We start from the raw sequence: 13,329 nt of genomic DNA, 5'->3' as shown, positions 1-13,329 counted from the left end.
GAACACCTTTCCTTGCAACATTTTAACTTTCCCAAGCCAGTAGCTGCATTTTTTTCCCACAGCCAAAGATAAAAGTTGAAAATATTTTGTCAAGGGGTTCTATCATTTTGGTCAAGCCTCCAATCAATCAAGTACATGCTAAGATTTTTTTAGCAACAAGGAAAGCTGGACAACAGCTCAAAACAAACATCACAGATTTCAATTTGATTTACAACAATTTCTTAGTTATGTTTCTTAAGCAACACTGAAAGAACTGGCAGCGCTCTCCACGAACTTTCTTGCTCCCTTGAACCATCTCTTGTCTCCAGCTTGTGCCTTGCAAATGTAAAGCTTACCATCTTTCACAGTGGCCGTGATAAGTTGGTGCTTGCCACCTTCATCTCCATCAGCAGTCCTTGTCAGCACTGACAAGAAGTAATATTGTTTCCCATCGATCACCGGAGTTGAGGTCTCCAGTATGTTAGCCGTTGCTACAGTATTGGTGTCGAAACCACCCTGCATGATCAGTTTAGATTCACATGAAATAAAAATGCATAAACTGCTACCTTGGGTGGATATAAACAGAAAATTGTTCCAATTAATTCTTTAGTGGTCTAGTTTGAGAAGGTTTAGCACGTCTTATAAACAACATGAAAATCAAACGAATTATTCTGCAATGTTTCTCCGTTGTTTCGACAGTACCTCAGATGAAGTAGCAAACAAGGAGGATTGTTTTCCAAGCAAGTAATCCACCTGCAGTGACCAAAGCAAAATATTTGTCAAGTTTCTACCATTTTTCCAAAATTCAGATTTTGAAAGAAAGCTTGGAAGTAGTTAAAAACATCTTCCATGAAGATTTGAACTTCTGCATAAATTTGATGGATTGAGAATACGAAAAATGATTGTACCTTGGAGAGGAATTGCTCAGGGGAACCGTAGTCGGTGATGGATTTCGTGTCAGTTGGGGTGACCATGACAGAAAGGTTGCTGGTGGCATCAAAATTGTCCTCATATCTCAGAACCTGACCAGGGAACTCTCTCTCTTTGCTTGGATTCCATTTTGCTGGAATTGACAACTTGAATCCATCTCCATTGTAGGGCAAGAAGTCTGTGTTTGTCTTTGCCTTCCCGAAAATATTGGCTGCAACGAGCCATGTAAACTGATCAACTAGACAAATTTGATCAATTCTGTTTCTCGAGACAGAGTACCATGCCCACGTTTATGGATGGTTTGGAGGGTATCAGATTCAGAGGACATGAATTTCCCCTCTTTAGTCGCCTTTTTTTTTTTTAGAATCGGTAAAATGTCCATTAAGAGAGCATTCTCTCCTTAATCACTCCAATCTCAAGTGAGTTGGATTAACCAGCATGTTCCTCGAGTGACTCCCCCCTATCTAAACTAGCTACCATCCAGTATGATGAAATCAATACGGTGTTTTTTTTTTTTTTGTTTTTTTCTTTTAACATAAGCTGAAACTAGTACAGTTTAACTCCTTCAGTTCAGAGGTAGGTAAAGCCAAGGGCCACGTAAATATGGGATACTTGGTTATGATTAATGCGATGGAATTATTTGATTTTGCCAGTGAAGATATATCCATGGAGGTTCTATTCTTGTGGATACTTACTGGTTTTATTGGAAAAAAACCAGAGCTGGCAGTTGATTGTCCCAAAAGAGAAAAGACAAGAATCATGGCATACATAAGAATCCAACATGTTAAGCAGAACCTCCATAGAGTCCTGCTTCGATTTCAACATTAAAACTCATATACTACTAGCCATTTCAGTTCATCACTCACAAGCAATTAAGACAAGTATAAATAAGGAGCTCAGCAAATGTATGTTTTACCAGATTCACCATAGGCAGCATCAGCGGGAGCAACCTTTGAGCCAAGGGCAGCAGCACCAATGAGCACAGTGAGTGCCAATCTACGAGACACAACACCTTCATCCTCTTCCTGTACTGCCTGCTTCTGTGCCCTGCAAACCAGTTGGGCGGGCTTGAGGTTAACCACTTGGCGCTGCGATGACGAGGTTGACCTGGCAGGAGTGGTTAGTGCATGGTGGTGCAAGAAGCATGCAGTGGAGGCCATGTCTCTTTGCTTCACTACCTTAAAACCTTCAACTAGAAAAGGTCGACTGTTTCGTGTATAATAAACTATCAAGCTCTGTTTGATGGGCTTTGTGGTGCCTAGAAAACGGGTTTGGATGTTTGTGTTTGTGATATGTGAAGGGAAATGGATGATTTTGGATACTGGATGATGAGAAAGAGATCAGATTTTTGATGCAGGATAAGGTTGTAATGGCTCTGAGTGGTGCCACCTGGAATCATCACTCCCCATCTTCTCTCTGCTCTTGCATTGGGGTCCATCACTCCATTGTGGCTTCATCATAGGAATGGAGACAGGTGCATGAAATGCACCTTGTCTCCTTCCCTCACGCGTCCACAACACGAACAATTTTCAAAGGGAACCCGTCCCTGTCTAGCTTTTGCCGGTCAGCCAGGTCTGATCTGAGCCCAGGAAGTCCTAGCTACGCCTAGGCCTGGATGGTTTTCGACTCTTCTTTAAGACTGGGCTATGCTCAGCGGGACGGCGGATTTAAGCCTTGAAAACCTGTAAAGTTCATCACACCCCATCCTTGAACCCAATGGGGGCTTCAGTCCCCATGCGGCCATGCTTGCTACTCGCGTATTGAAGCAAGGTACTTTGAATATACGTATTGAAGAAAGGTACCCATATATGTGAGTAGAAATGGTCCAATTCCATCAAAATAAATTTATGAGCACCTTTGCCATGTAATTTGAATTATATTAGTCCTATAATCCGAGCTTAGACAAGAAAAAAACACATCCATATTATGTTTGCTTTTTTTTAACACCATGATTTTAAAATTGAAAAACAGAAAGATATTGTAATGCTTAGCAAAATAAATTAATATATATATAAACTGAGAAATTAAAAAAAAATTGTTGTTAATGCTAATTAAATACTAAAATAAAAAGTTATCATTCTTAGTAAACCTCCAGGTAAACTAACTGAAAAAAAAATAATTAGTAATAAAATCTTTGACTATGGTTTTGCAATGGTGATTATTATAAGTAAAATTCTGTTTTTTTTTTTCCTTGTTGTCTTCTTATGTTTTTTCTTTTAGCATTACCTTTAATGACCGGAAAAATTAAGATTTGAGTTTTGAAATCCTAAAACTCTATTTTTCTGAAAAAATCTCAAAAAGCATTATAGAAATATCAATAAATCCATTTCTAATTCTTAAAATACCCTAAGAGCATCATAAAAACCTTAAAAATTCATTTACAATTCTCAAAACATCATCTAGTCACTCTGAAAAATAAGAATTAGACTACTAAAAAAAACTATATGAATTTTGATCTATTTTTCTAACATGTTCTTCCCAACTCTTGCATCATGTTTTTTTTAAGTTGGACCTTATTTGTTTTAATTTCTTTTTTAACTACAGCCTAAAGTTGATCAAAATATTTCTTGACATTTGTTACATGTAAGAGCATATAAATTGAAAGAAATATAAACATATAAAACTATGTTAATGTAACCTAGAATGACGAAATTATATATAAAAAAACTTAATAACCTAAATGAAAAAAATTATGCAGTATGAACAGTGCAATGAACATCGCCATTGAATCTTGGTGCAGTGAGCTCGAAGGTTACTTTTCATCAACTTTTTCTAGTTTATTGGAGAATGGATGGGGCATAGCACACAAGATGGACTTTGTGTAATCCTTTAATTAAGTTAATGAAAAAGTTGGGACTTGTTCATGTAATCTGCTTGTTGTTCATTTTGTTCCTATTCATTAGTATTATTCTGCTTGCTTGTGACATTCAAAGAGTGTGAGGATCTCTTGGGTTTGTGGGACAAACTAGTCATAGGCAAAACACGAGTGAATCGGTGAGGGAAATGCTAAGTCTAGCGGAACTAGACTACCGCGCGAGGTTTGATTTCGAGGGCGAAAAATTGACCCTGTGACAAGCCACTCACAATTCATTGCAACACATAAGAATCCAACACAATCATGAGTTCTAAGAAACTAAATTCAATGTTCAACAGGAAAGACATATCTAAAATAACCAGGTTCGAAAGAGACGAAGTGCAGACACAGGCAGGCAGGCAAAAGAAAGAAAATATCTGAGATTAAATGGCCACAAGAGTGTATTCTTATGAAGAGAAGGAAACCCCATGTATACCACTAGTTCAAGCACTCAAGCTTGGCCACTTATTTCCTGCAAGTCTATTATTATGCTTATCTAGAAAACAGAAGCCCATTGTTGTCCATGCATCTCAACTCACACAAGATAACTATGTTCCGTAGAAACTACAAGTCTCTAGGCCATACAATCTTCTAAGATCCAAGAGCTTCGATGTAATTCTTGGAGGCGGATTATTCCAGATAGCAAACAGATCTTGCTGCCTTGCTCCCAAGTTTGCTAGATGGATTGGTGATCCATTTTGATTTCCTTCACGCATGGCATTCATTGGCACATACAACCAGCTGCCGGTGTATATATCATTGAGCATCCCGATAATATAATATGATGAATGATTACTTTATACAGAGGATTCATGATACACACTGGTTTGTGTCGTTCCGAGACATAAAACACCTGCTAGTGCGTGCCATTCCCCTTTCCCTCTGCTCGGTTTGGTGGTTTTGACCATTAGTTCTGACTCTGTCTGTAGCTTGTATAATGGCGGTCGCATCAGAGACGACGACGCACGCTCATGGAAACAGAGTGCCTTCTGTTTGTATTTTGTACACGTCTTAGTTAATTGTATCCCAATTCAAGCAGTGCCATAATCAAGTCCGAAAGAATTCCTTGAGAGAGTGATTCTGTATTCAGTACGTTAGCCAACTGGGTCAACGAGCATCAACTCTCAAGAGCCATAGATAATTGAAAAACAAACGAAATACAGAGCTATGGTTATGTATTTTGTGAATGTTATGCAAACCTTCTTGAAAGAACTCCAGCAGCAGCAGTGACAGGGATCATGGTGGGTTAGAGGTGAATAACACGAATACATCAAGGAATAAGTTTTCGTGATAGAAATGTTGAATAACACGAATACATCATGGTGGGTTAGAGGTGGATAACACGAATACATCAAGGAATAAGTTTTCGTGATAGAAAATGTTGAACGGGACCGATTGGACAATGAACAAAAAAAATTCAAAATTTTGAAAAAACATACAGCCAGCTGCGTTGCTAAACACGTTTTATGATTAATTTGCCTGGAAAATATAGAACCGTATATATTTCCAATCTGCATTTTCTTTCTCTCTCCATTTATAACTTCGTATCTAACTCAATCCCACGCTCATTCAATTTTTTATAGGGAAAAACAATATAAAAGCAATGGCTAACTCATAAAGTTATCAAGACTCTGGCGCAGCATTGGATAATTATTGGAGAGAGAATGGATCGTGATTCGCTGGCTGCGCTGGCTTTGTCCCTGGAAAAATACACGAGGACGGTTGGTGGAGATAAACAAAACACACACGAATCACGTGCTTAGGATAAATAAATTAATCGAATTAGATGGATATTTTTCTCGCGGGGGGTGTAGGATACTGTTCGGATGGCATTTTGTTCTACCCACCTCTTGCATGAAGTTTTGGTAAACCGATCTAACTGCTATTCGGAGCGTAGTAGTTTTTATTTTATTTTATTTTTTAAAAGTATATTTTATTTGAAAAAAATATTAAATTGATGTTTTTTAATGTTTTTTTTATGATTTTGATATGCTAGTGTAAAAAATAAAATAAAAATTATTTTGATATATTTTTAAGTAAAAAACATTTTAAAAGAACACCATGCACTACAATACCAATCACACAAAAATAAATGTTTGTTTTTGTGGTTAAATATGCTTTTTAAGGTATTTTTTATGTTAAAAAACACATTAAATTGATACTTTTTAGGTGCTCTTTAATAGTTTTAATTTGCTGATGTCAAAAATAAAAAATAATCTATAAAAATATATTATCTTAATGAATTTTTAATAAAAAAACACTTTTGAAAAAATATTATGCATCGTGTTATCAAATATACACTTATATAACCTTTTTTAAAGATAATTTTATAGTTATCGGACTAGGTTTAAAGTTTGTTAAGTTAATTTGCATATTAATGAATTAACTTAAATTTATTCTAAAACAATATTATTTTAAAATAAAAATACAAAAATAATATTTTTAAAAAATTAAAAAACTTAAATTTGACTGAGTCGAGTTTCATTAAGAAATCAAAATAATTATAATATTAAGGTAATACTAATGATAAGAGGGTGATGTACTGATGATAATATTAGCAATATAACATTGTGTATATAAAAATCAATAACATAAAATAAATAACCATTTTTAATTATCTTATAAAAAACAAGTTTTTATTTTTTCAAGAAAAAGACATAAAACATAAAACCATACTAATACCAGAAAGGTATGCATCTCAAAACTGTAAAAAGAAAAAAGAAAAAAAGAAATTAATTGGTAAATAAATGTGTTTTATGTATGATTTTTTTTTCAGAAACAAGGGAGATTGAAATTGAAAGGCTGGAAGGAGACAGATCCTCCCTTCTTTTCCACCCATCTCTCTTTATGTCTATCCTTTTCCCCTTCAATTTTTGCTCCCCACCACATCCTCCCTTAGAACCCTTAAATTGTTAGCTCATATAATAATTGAATTTGTTGGATCTTCACTATACTAAAAAAAGAGGAAGAAAAAAAAAGATACCTTAATGGAAAGGAGAGAGACCTTAATTTTATGGGGAAAAGAATCAAGGTTTTTGGTGGCTACCAACCAAAGTTAAATTAAATTAAATTAAAGTAAATTAAATTAAAAAGAAAACAGAAAGGAAGAAAAAGGCAAGTCAACATGCTTCCTCCTGCACGATTCCTCCGGGTAATAAGAACAAATAGAATCAGAATGATAGCACTAATCACAAAGTCCAGTTCTAATTTAATTTAATCACAGACATAGATGGGCAGGTGAGGCGAGGTGAGGTGAGTTTGCCTGTTATAAATTCCCGGTCTCCCGTACGCAACCATCACTTTCTTTCACGGCTAAATAAATAAATAAATAACCCATTCATTGTTGAGTAGAAGAGTGCTACCATCTATCTATCTATCTTCTCCGACCTCAACAAGAAATCCATCATCCGAATTCCCTGGTCTGTGCTCTTTCTTTGCTTCTCTCACTTGGAAGCAATCCATTCATTTATTTATTTATTTTATGGTTTTACTGCTTTTTGCTAGCTAGTTGTAGCTTCCTTTTTCTGTTTTTTCCTTCTGGTATGTGGTTCTGTTCTTTGACTTGTAATCACTGCTAGCTTTTGTTGAATGCTTGTTTGTGTTTATCTGCTAAATATAGTAACCGGGTATACTCCAGTTTGATCCGTTGACCTTTTCCTGCAAGAAATTCGACTGATAGATACAATCAGAGATGCCCTTTTTAGCTGATGTATTATGCAGTCTGTGTGCTTTTATTTGGTGGAGATGGGGGGTTAGATTGTATACATGGAATTTGAATACTTCTTTTAGTTTTATCTACTGGGTCGAGTTCTTCACGTGCTTCTTCTTTTTTGTTCTTGTACTTTGATTGTACGTTACTCCTGACCTTGTAACAAGACTTGACTTTGTTCATTTTTGGTAGGGATGTGGCTATTTGCTGACAATAAGTGGCCTCTCGAACAATTTATTACATGTCTTTATGATGTTCTTACCCGTTACTGAATTATTGTGGCATTGCTTCTTTTTTATCTTCTTGCCTGCTAGTTGAATGTGATATGCAACATTTCTTTGCTCTTTTTTTTGCTGTAATTTTTGTTTCTCTTGAAGATTGCAATCATGCCTGAGAAGATAACAGCAGAAAACCTTATCAGCAATCTAGTAGAAACTATAGCTGATAGTGTTCCGAAGCAGAAATCCGTGTCGTTTTTTGAGGAAGGGGAAGAATCTGTCACTTCTCGTATCAACCGTCTGTTTGGGCGACAGAAGCCTGTCCACCATCTTTTGGGAGGTGGAAAATGTAGGGCTCTCTCTTCCTCTCCTTCTTTATTTATGTTCATTGAATCGTTATTGCTTTAGTGCTCAATTTCCCACTTTCCCCGTGAATAATGCAGCTGCTGATGTTCTGTTATGGAGGAACAAGAAGATCTCAGCTGGTGTCTTAACCGGGGCAACAGCCATCTGGGTGCTCTTTGAATGGCTTAACTACCATCTCTTGTCTCTTATATGCTTTGCTCTGGCTCTTGGTATGCTGGCCCAATTTGTTTGGATAAATGCTTCGGGCCTAATGAACGGGTCAGTTAAGTGCTTTCTCATCTTGCTGCTTGTTGTGTCCGTGCCAATAATATGTGATTCTAATTTCTGTTTCATCAATGATTTTTCTTTGTCACAGGTCTCCATCTCAGGTCCCTCGCCTTGTACTACCTGATGATATATTTGTCAGCATTGGCAGATCAATTGGTGCTGAGGTTAACCGCTCTTTGCTGTTTCTTCAGGATTTGTCATGTGGAGGAAACTTGAAACAGTTTCTTGCGGTAGGTTTGAACTGTGGTTGTTTCCTGATATTCTTTCATTCAGTTCATAGTGCAAACCAAACGACAGTTCTTTATTCTGCAACTATCTGAATTCTTCTAGCACATATTGTTAGAATATTCACTAAAAACCCATGAATTACAAATATAAGGAGATGGATTCTGTTTACTATTCGGGCTTTTCTGTTTCATAGAAAATTATTTGGGATGCCAATCAATAACAAGGAGATGTGTCCTAACAGTTATGAACTCTAGAATGACTTAACAGCTTTTCCGCAATTACCCTTTGGATTTCAAGTTCAAAGAGAACTTCATCTGGCTCCTTGTATGCTGTAAAATGAATGGTTGCCAAGAATTGATATTTCATTTTATTCATCTGGAAGTTAAATCAAGCAGCATTTCTAGAAAAGTTTGGGAATATTCTCACTGTGAATGTCCTAGCGAGCAACAAGACATACAGTATCTCAAGGCAGGTGGTGATCTGAGTTAGGAAGCACGCAGTATGATTTCAGTGTTTTTTGAAATCCAAACAATCTGTTATGCTGATCATCATTTGGAATGTTTTGCGAACATTATCCATCATTCCAGAACTTTTTCGCCTCTAAATTGTTCACATATAACCATTCCATCACTTGTTCATCAGTAATTCAAATACAGAGGATGAGTCAAGGCTTTGATTGCCTTACGTCACAACCTATTCTTTCTTTTCAATGCATTCCCAATTCTTTATTTTGGGTGATCCTCTCAAATATGATGATGCATGCAACAAAATAGTCTTTTTTGAATTTATGTTGTGTCGTTGCCAATTATTTAGATTAGTTCTGGAGATCCTAATTTGACATTCTTTGTGCTTAAAATAGTATCATGCTAGTGTTCTGAGTTCAAATGGGGGAAAATGCTTTTTTGCAAATTTCTGGTCAAATCATAGAAGAGATACTGTGTGTTCTGAAGGATTTGGTTTGCTCAGTCGCAGTAGCTCAATGATGATTGAATAATGATTTTTTTTTATATGCATCTGCTATTCTAATGAGAGGAGCTATTGGTTCTTCAAAATTCGTGCAGGCTATAGCAAGCTTGTGGGTTGCTGCAATTATTGGGAGCTGGTGCAACTTTTTAACTGTTATGTATATTGGTGAGTTTCCAATCGCCATTGCTGATAGATTCATGTTTTGCAGATGCAATCGATGACGAATTGCCCCATATTTTATTTACATGTTTATGCACTATGAAAAGGGTACAAGACAAGATATATACAACATCTCTGCTGCCCGTGGGATATATTTCTTTAAACACATTGGGCGAATGAAGGGAGAGAAACATGATGCATGAGCTTATCTAGTGTATTTTACTTCCTTTGCTTTAAAAATAGCAGATGATGACTGAGTTTTGTGACTCTTGTGATTTTGAAAACGTGTTCTTCTTCTCAAGGTTTTGTTGCTGCCCACACATTGCCAGTCCTGTATGAGAGATATGAAGATCAAGTTGATGATTTTCTGTACAAGGCATTTGATCAGCTCCGAAACTACCACCAAAAGCTTGATGCTGGTGTCCTCGGTAGGATCCCCAAAGGAAAGTTCAATGGAAAGAAGCATGAATAGATTCACCACTGATGCATCTATCTGTGAATTTAGTGGTAGTGTCGAGCAAATCATTTTAGGGAGTATGTTCTGTTATGATCAATGTGTGAATTCTGTCAGTTTTCAGGCAGTAAAAACTGGCCGTGCCGATACCAAAAGCACCGCACCCGAACTCGAAACATCATTTTCTGGGGGGAATTAGTCAAAAGACACTGAAAATAAAGGGAACTTGAAATGGGAGCTCTGTTATGACAGTACTACTTTGGTGTTGCCATTTCAATGTGTGCTGTTGCATATTCTACCTCCACTTGGTTAAGCAAATGCATTTGTTGCAATGCAGTAAACTGAATCGAAAATTCACATGTTTATCCTTAATTTACTTTTTAAAGTGTTTTTTTCTGAAAAACTATCAAATTTATGATTTTTAGCTGTCTTTCAATGATTTTATAGTTTTGATTTTTTTAAAAATTATTTTAATATGTTTTTAATTGAAAAAGATTTTTTTAAAAACATCTTGAACAAAAATGGCGACTCTTAGGAATGACAGTGGCCTGGTATGAAATTGATATCGTTCAAAAGGGTACGGGAGCAGGTATGGATACGAGTGCTTGCTTTAATTTCCGTTAGTTTTTTTTAAAAAAGAACTTTTGACTTGTTGTGATCTGATTGCACGGATTTTTAACTTAAGGACTATAATGTTTTTTCTCAGAATTTGAGGGCCAAAAGTTCTAATTTGAGGACTTATTTCTAAGAAATATTAGTTTAAGGATCAGGAAAATTAATTCAAACACATTTCATTACAATTTATGCTGTAAATTTTAAAAGTCACAGTTTGCACCCGTGTACAACTGTGTTCCACCATCTTTCTATTACCATTTTACACTTGTTGACTTAAGATATTGAAATATAGTTTGGTCCTTAATCTTTCAAATATACAATTAGACCCTTACTCTGCATGAAGTGGATAACACGGGAGAGGGGGGGTCTTTTTAGCAAAAACGCAAGAACGGGTTTTAATCTTAAGTAGACTATAAAAACTTAAATAAAAAGATCAAGAAAAACAATAAAAAAAAGGAACCAAATTAAAATCACTATTATCATTGAAAAATCAAAACTATAAAGAATAAAATTAAAAGCCATAAAAATTTTGACAAAAAAAAAAAAGGATAAAAACAAAAACTTAAAAGTAAAAGGACTGAATAAAAAAAGTATTATCTAACAAATTAAAAAGCAAGGGTTAAATTGAAATAAAAAAAAACTTTAACAAAATAAAAAATAAAAAAAATACAGAAATCAAAACTAAAATGATTGAATCTAAAATACCAATAAAAATAAGGATTGTAGTATATTTATCAGGTTAGAAAAGAGAAATAAAAGGTGGGAAAGAATCATCAGCAATAAATCAACAACATTTAGACATGCTCCACTTCAAATGAAAATGGAGGCGGCAAGTAATAACATGAGATGATAGAATCTTATTTTTTAGCATTTGGAGCCATCACACGTGCCACTCAAAGTGCACGGACGACTCTAATACGTTGGCGCATGCAACAATTTTTTCAAATTAAAAATATTATTTTAATAACCAATTACATAACTACAATTGACTAAACTAACAATTAATTATATTTAACGGGAAAAAAAAAAAAAAAACATGGCTAAAATACCATAATAGCCTTGATCATAATCAATTAATTTTTTTTTATTTAATGGTACATGCATAATTCTACTATGTATGAAAAAATACAAATACTGAAATATCTCAATCAAAAATCCTTTATTTTTTTACACTGGAGATATTTTGGTTATTTTTTTATTTATAAATATATCGAATAGACTAAAATACCCTCAAACAAGCAAATTTTCATATAAAGAAAAAAGTCGCCACTCCATGGTGAATAAAAAAAAATATGAGGGCTACAGTGAATCCCATCATTCCGTATAAGCTAAAAATCATAAAAATAAATAAATAAAATAAAATAAAATAGATTATTACATGGACCAAGACCATGTGAAACTAAACTAAAATCAAATTAATCATAGGGATCCACTGCTGTATAACCACTAATATTATGAGAATTGATTGCATCAATCAATCATCAAAATTTCTTAATCCACAAAATCTTTTCTTTTTGTCCCACTTTGTTTGTCTTTTTTTAGAGAGATATCTCATAAGATTTGACTCCTCTTTCTAAAGTAGTAAATTACATCAAAAAAGTTATCAACTCTTAATCGCATTTTCAATTATACAACTTTATTTCAAAAATATATATATAGACTTATAAAATTTTCAAGAAACAAATATTGTTTTAGAATGTGCAAAACAAACAACGCAGCATAATGGTTTGAAACAGTAAAAAACCCAGTGGTGGAGAAACAAAAACAAATGCGAGGAGGGAACAATAATTTTCCAAGAAAATGTAAAGCAAAGGATAACATTATATTAGTATTATTAAACCCAGATTAGTTCATGATTTGATAAGATTATAAATTCAACAAGCTAATCAAAGTAATGAATCCAAAACGATCGCATTATAAGGAGACATATATAAGATCATTTTCAGAACAGAAGAGGAATCCCTCAACATATAAAGACTACCATGCACACTACCTTGCACGCAGCCAACCAAACAATATATCATATTCTCCCATGCATTTTTCTGTGGGCAAGATTTGATCTCAAATGGTAATTGCTCGAATTAGGGCTGAGACGCAAACAATATATGTAGGTTTTCCGTTGGCAAGGAGCTTCAGTCTTCCATCTTTTGCTCGCTTTGGCTGGTTTCTTTGCTACTAATCATCTTAGTGAATATTATATATGCTGGTGGTGCTTGAGGATCAATACTTTTGCTTCCGGTTTAATGTCTCTTTTAATTACATGATTTTGTGGTCTCTGTTGCTGCTGCTTTCGCTGTGGCAGCTTCAATTCCCGTACTCATTCTTAGGTCCAAGTGTAGTTTGAAATAAAAATATAGCTGATCGTCACCAATTAAAATCTTTGGCCGCCCCCAACAAGAAAATCTGGAAAAAAGACATTTGGTGAATAGTCGTCACCATCTTTTAATTAGCTCTGCTTGGTCGATGATCAGTAAATAGAAAGACTTTCGACTGTGAACAGTCCAAACTCCTCTGTGGCCTAGAGTTCTGATACTGCTAATTACCATTCGAAGCCAGCTAGCTTGGCATGCAGATGACAAACACG

The 13,329-nt window shown here is 35.0% G+C and overlaps 2 protein-coding genes across 2 annotated transcripts; one reads left to right on the top strand and one right to left on the bottom strand.

Annotated features, from left to right (window-relative positions):
- Positions 1–69: 69 nt before the first annotated feature.
- On the bottom strand, positions 70–2,219 carry LOC118049229 (oxygen-evolving enhancer protein 2, chloroplastic). The gene is made up of 4 exons (XM_035059172.2): positions 1,826–2,219; positions 888–1,120; positions 682–732; positions 70–495 (listed from the first exon to the last, which is right to left on the bottom strand). Exons 1-4 carry the CDS (start codon positions 2,067–2,069, stop codon positions 235–237), a joined length of 789 nt encoding a protein of 262 aa, XP_034915063.1. The 5' UTR covers positions 2,070–2,219; the 3' UTR covers positions 70–234.
- Positions 2,220–6,744: 4,525 nt separating this feature from the next.
- Positions 6,745–10,407, top strand: LOC118049227 (reticulon-like protein B8). The gene is made up of 6 exons (XM_035059169.2): positions 6,745–7,182; positions 7,850–8,039; positions 8,134–8,314; positions 8,412–8,553; positions 9,613–9,682; positions 9,979–10,407. The coding sequence occupies exons 2-6, from the start codon at positions 7,859–7,861 to the stop codon at positions 10,146–10,148; spliced, it is 744 nt and encodes a 247-aa protein (XP_034915060.1). The 5' UTR covers positions 6,745–7,182; positions 7,850–7,858; the 3' UTR covers positions 10,149–10,407.
- The last annotated feature ends 2,922 nt before the right edge of the window (positions 10,408–13,329 follow it).

Source organism: Populus alba, chromosome 2 (assembly GCF_005239225.2).
Source record: "Populus alba chromosome 2, ASM523922v2, whole genome shotgun sequence".
In the NCBI taxonomy this organism is placed as follows: Eukaryota; Viridiplantae; Streptophyta; class Magnoliopsida; order Malpighiales; family Salicaceae; genus Populus; species Populus alba.
This window is presented reverse-complemented; position numbering and strand designations above follow the sequence as displayed.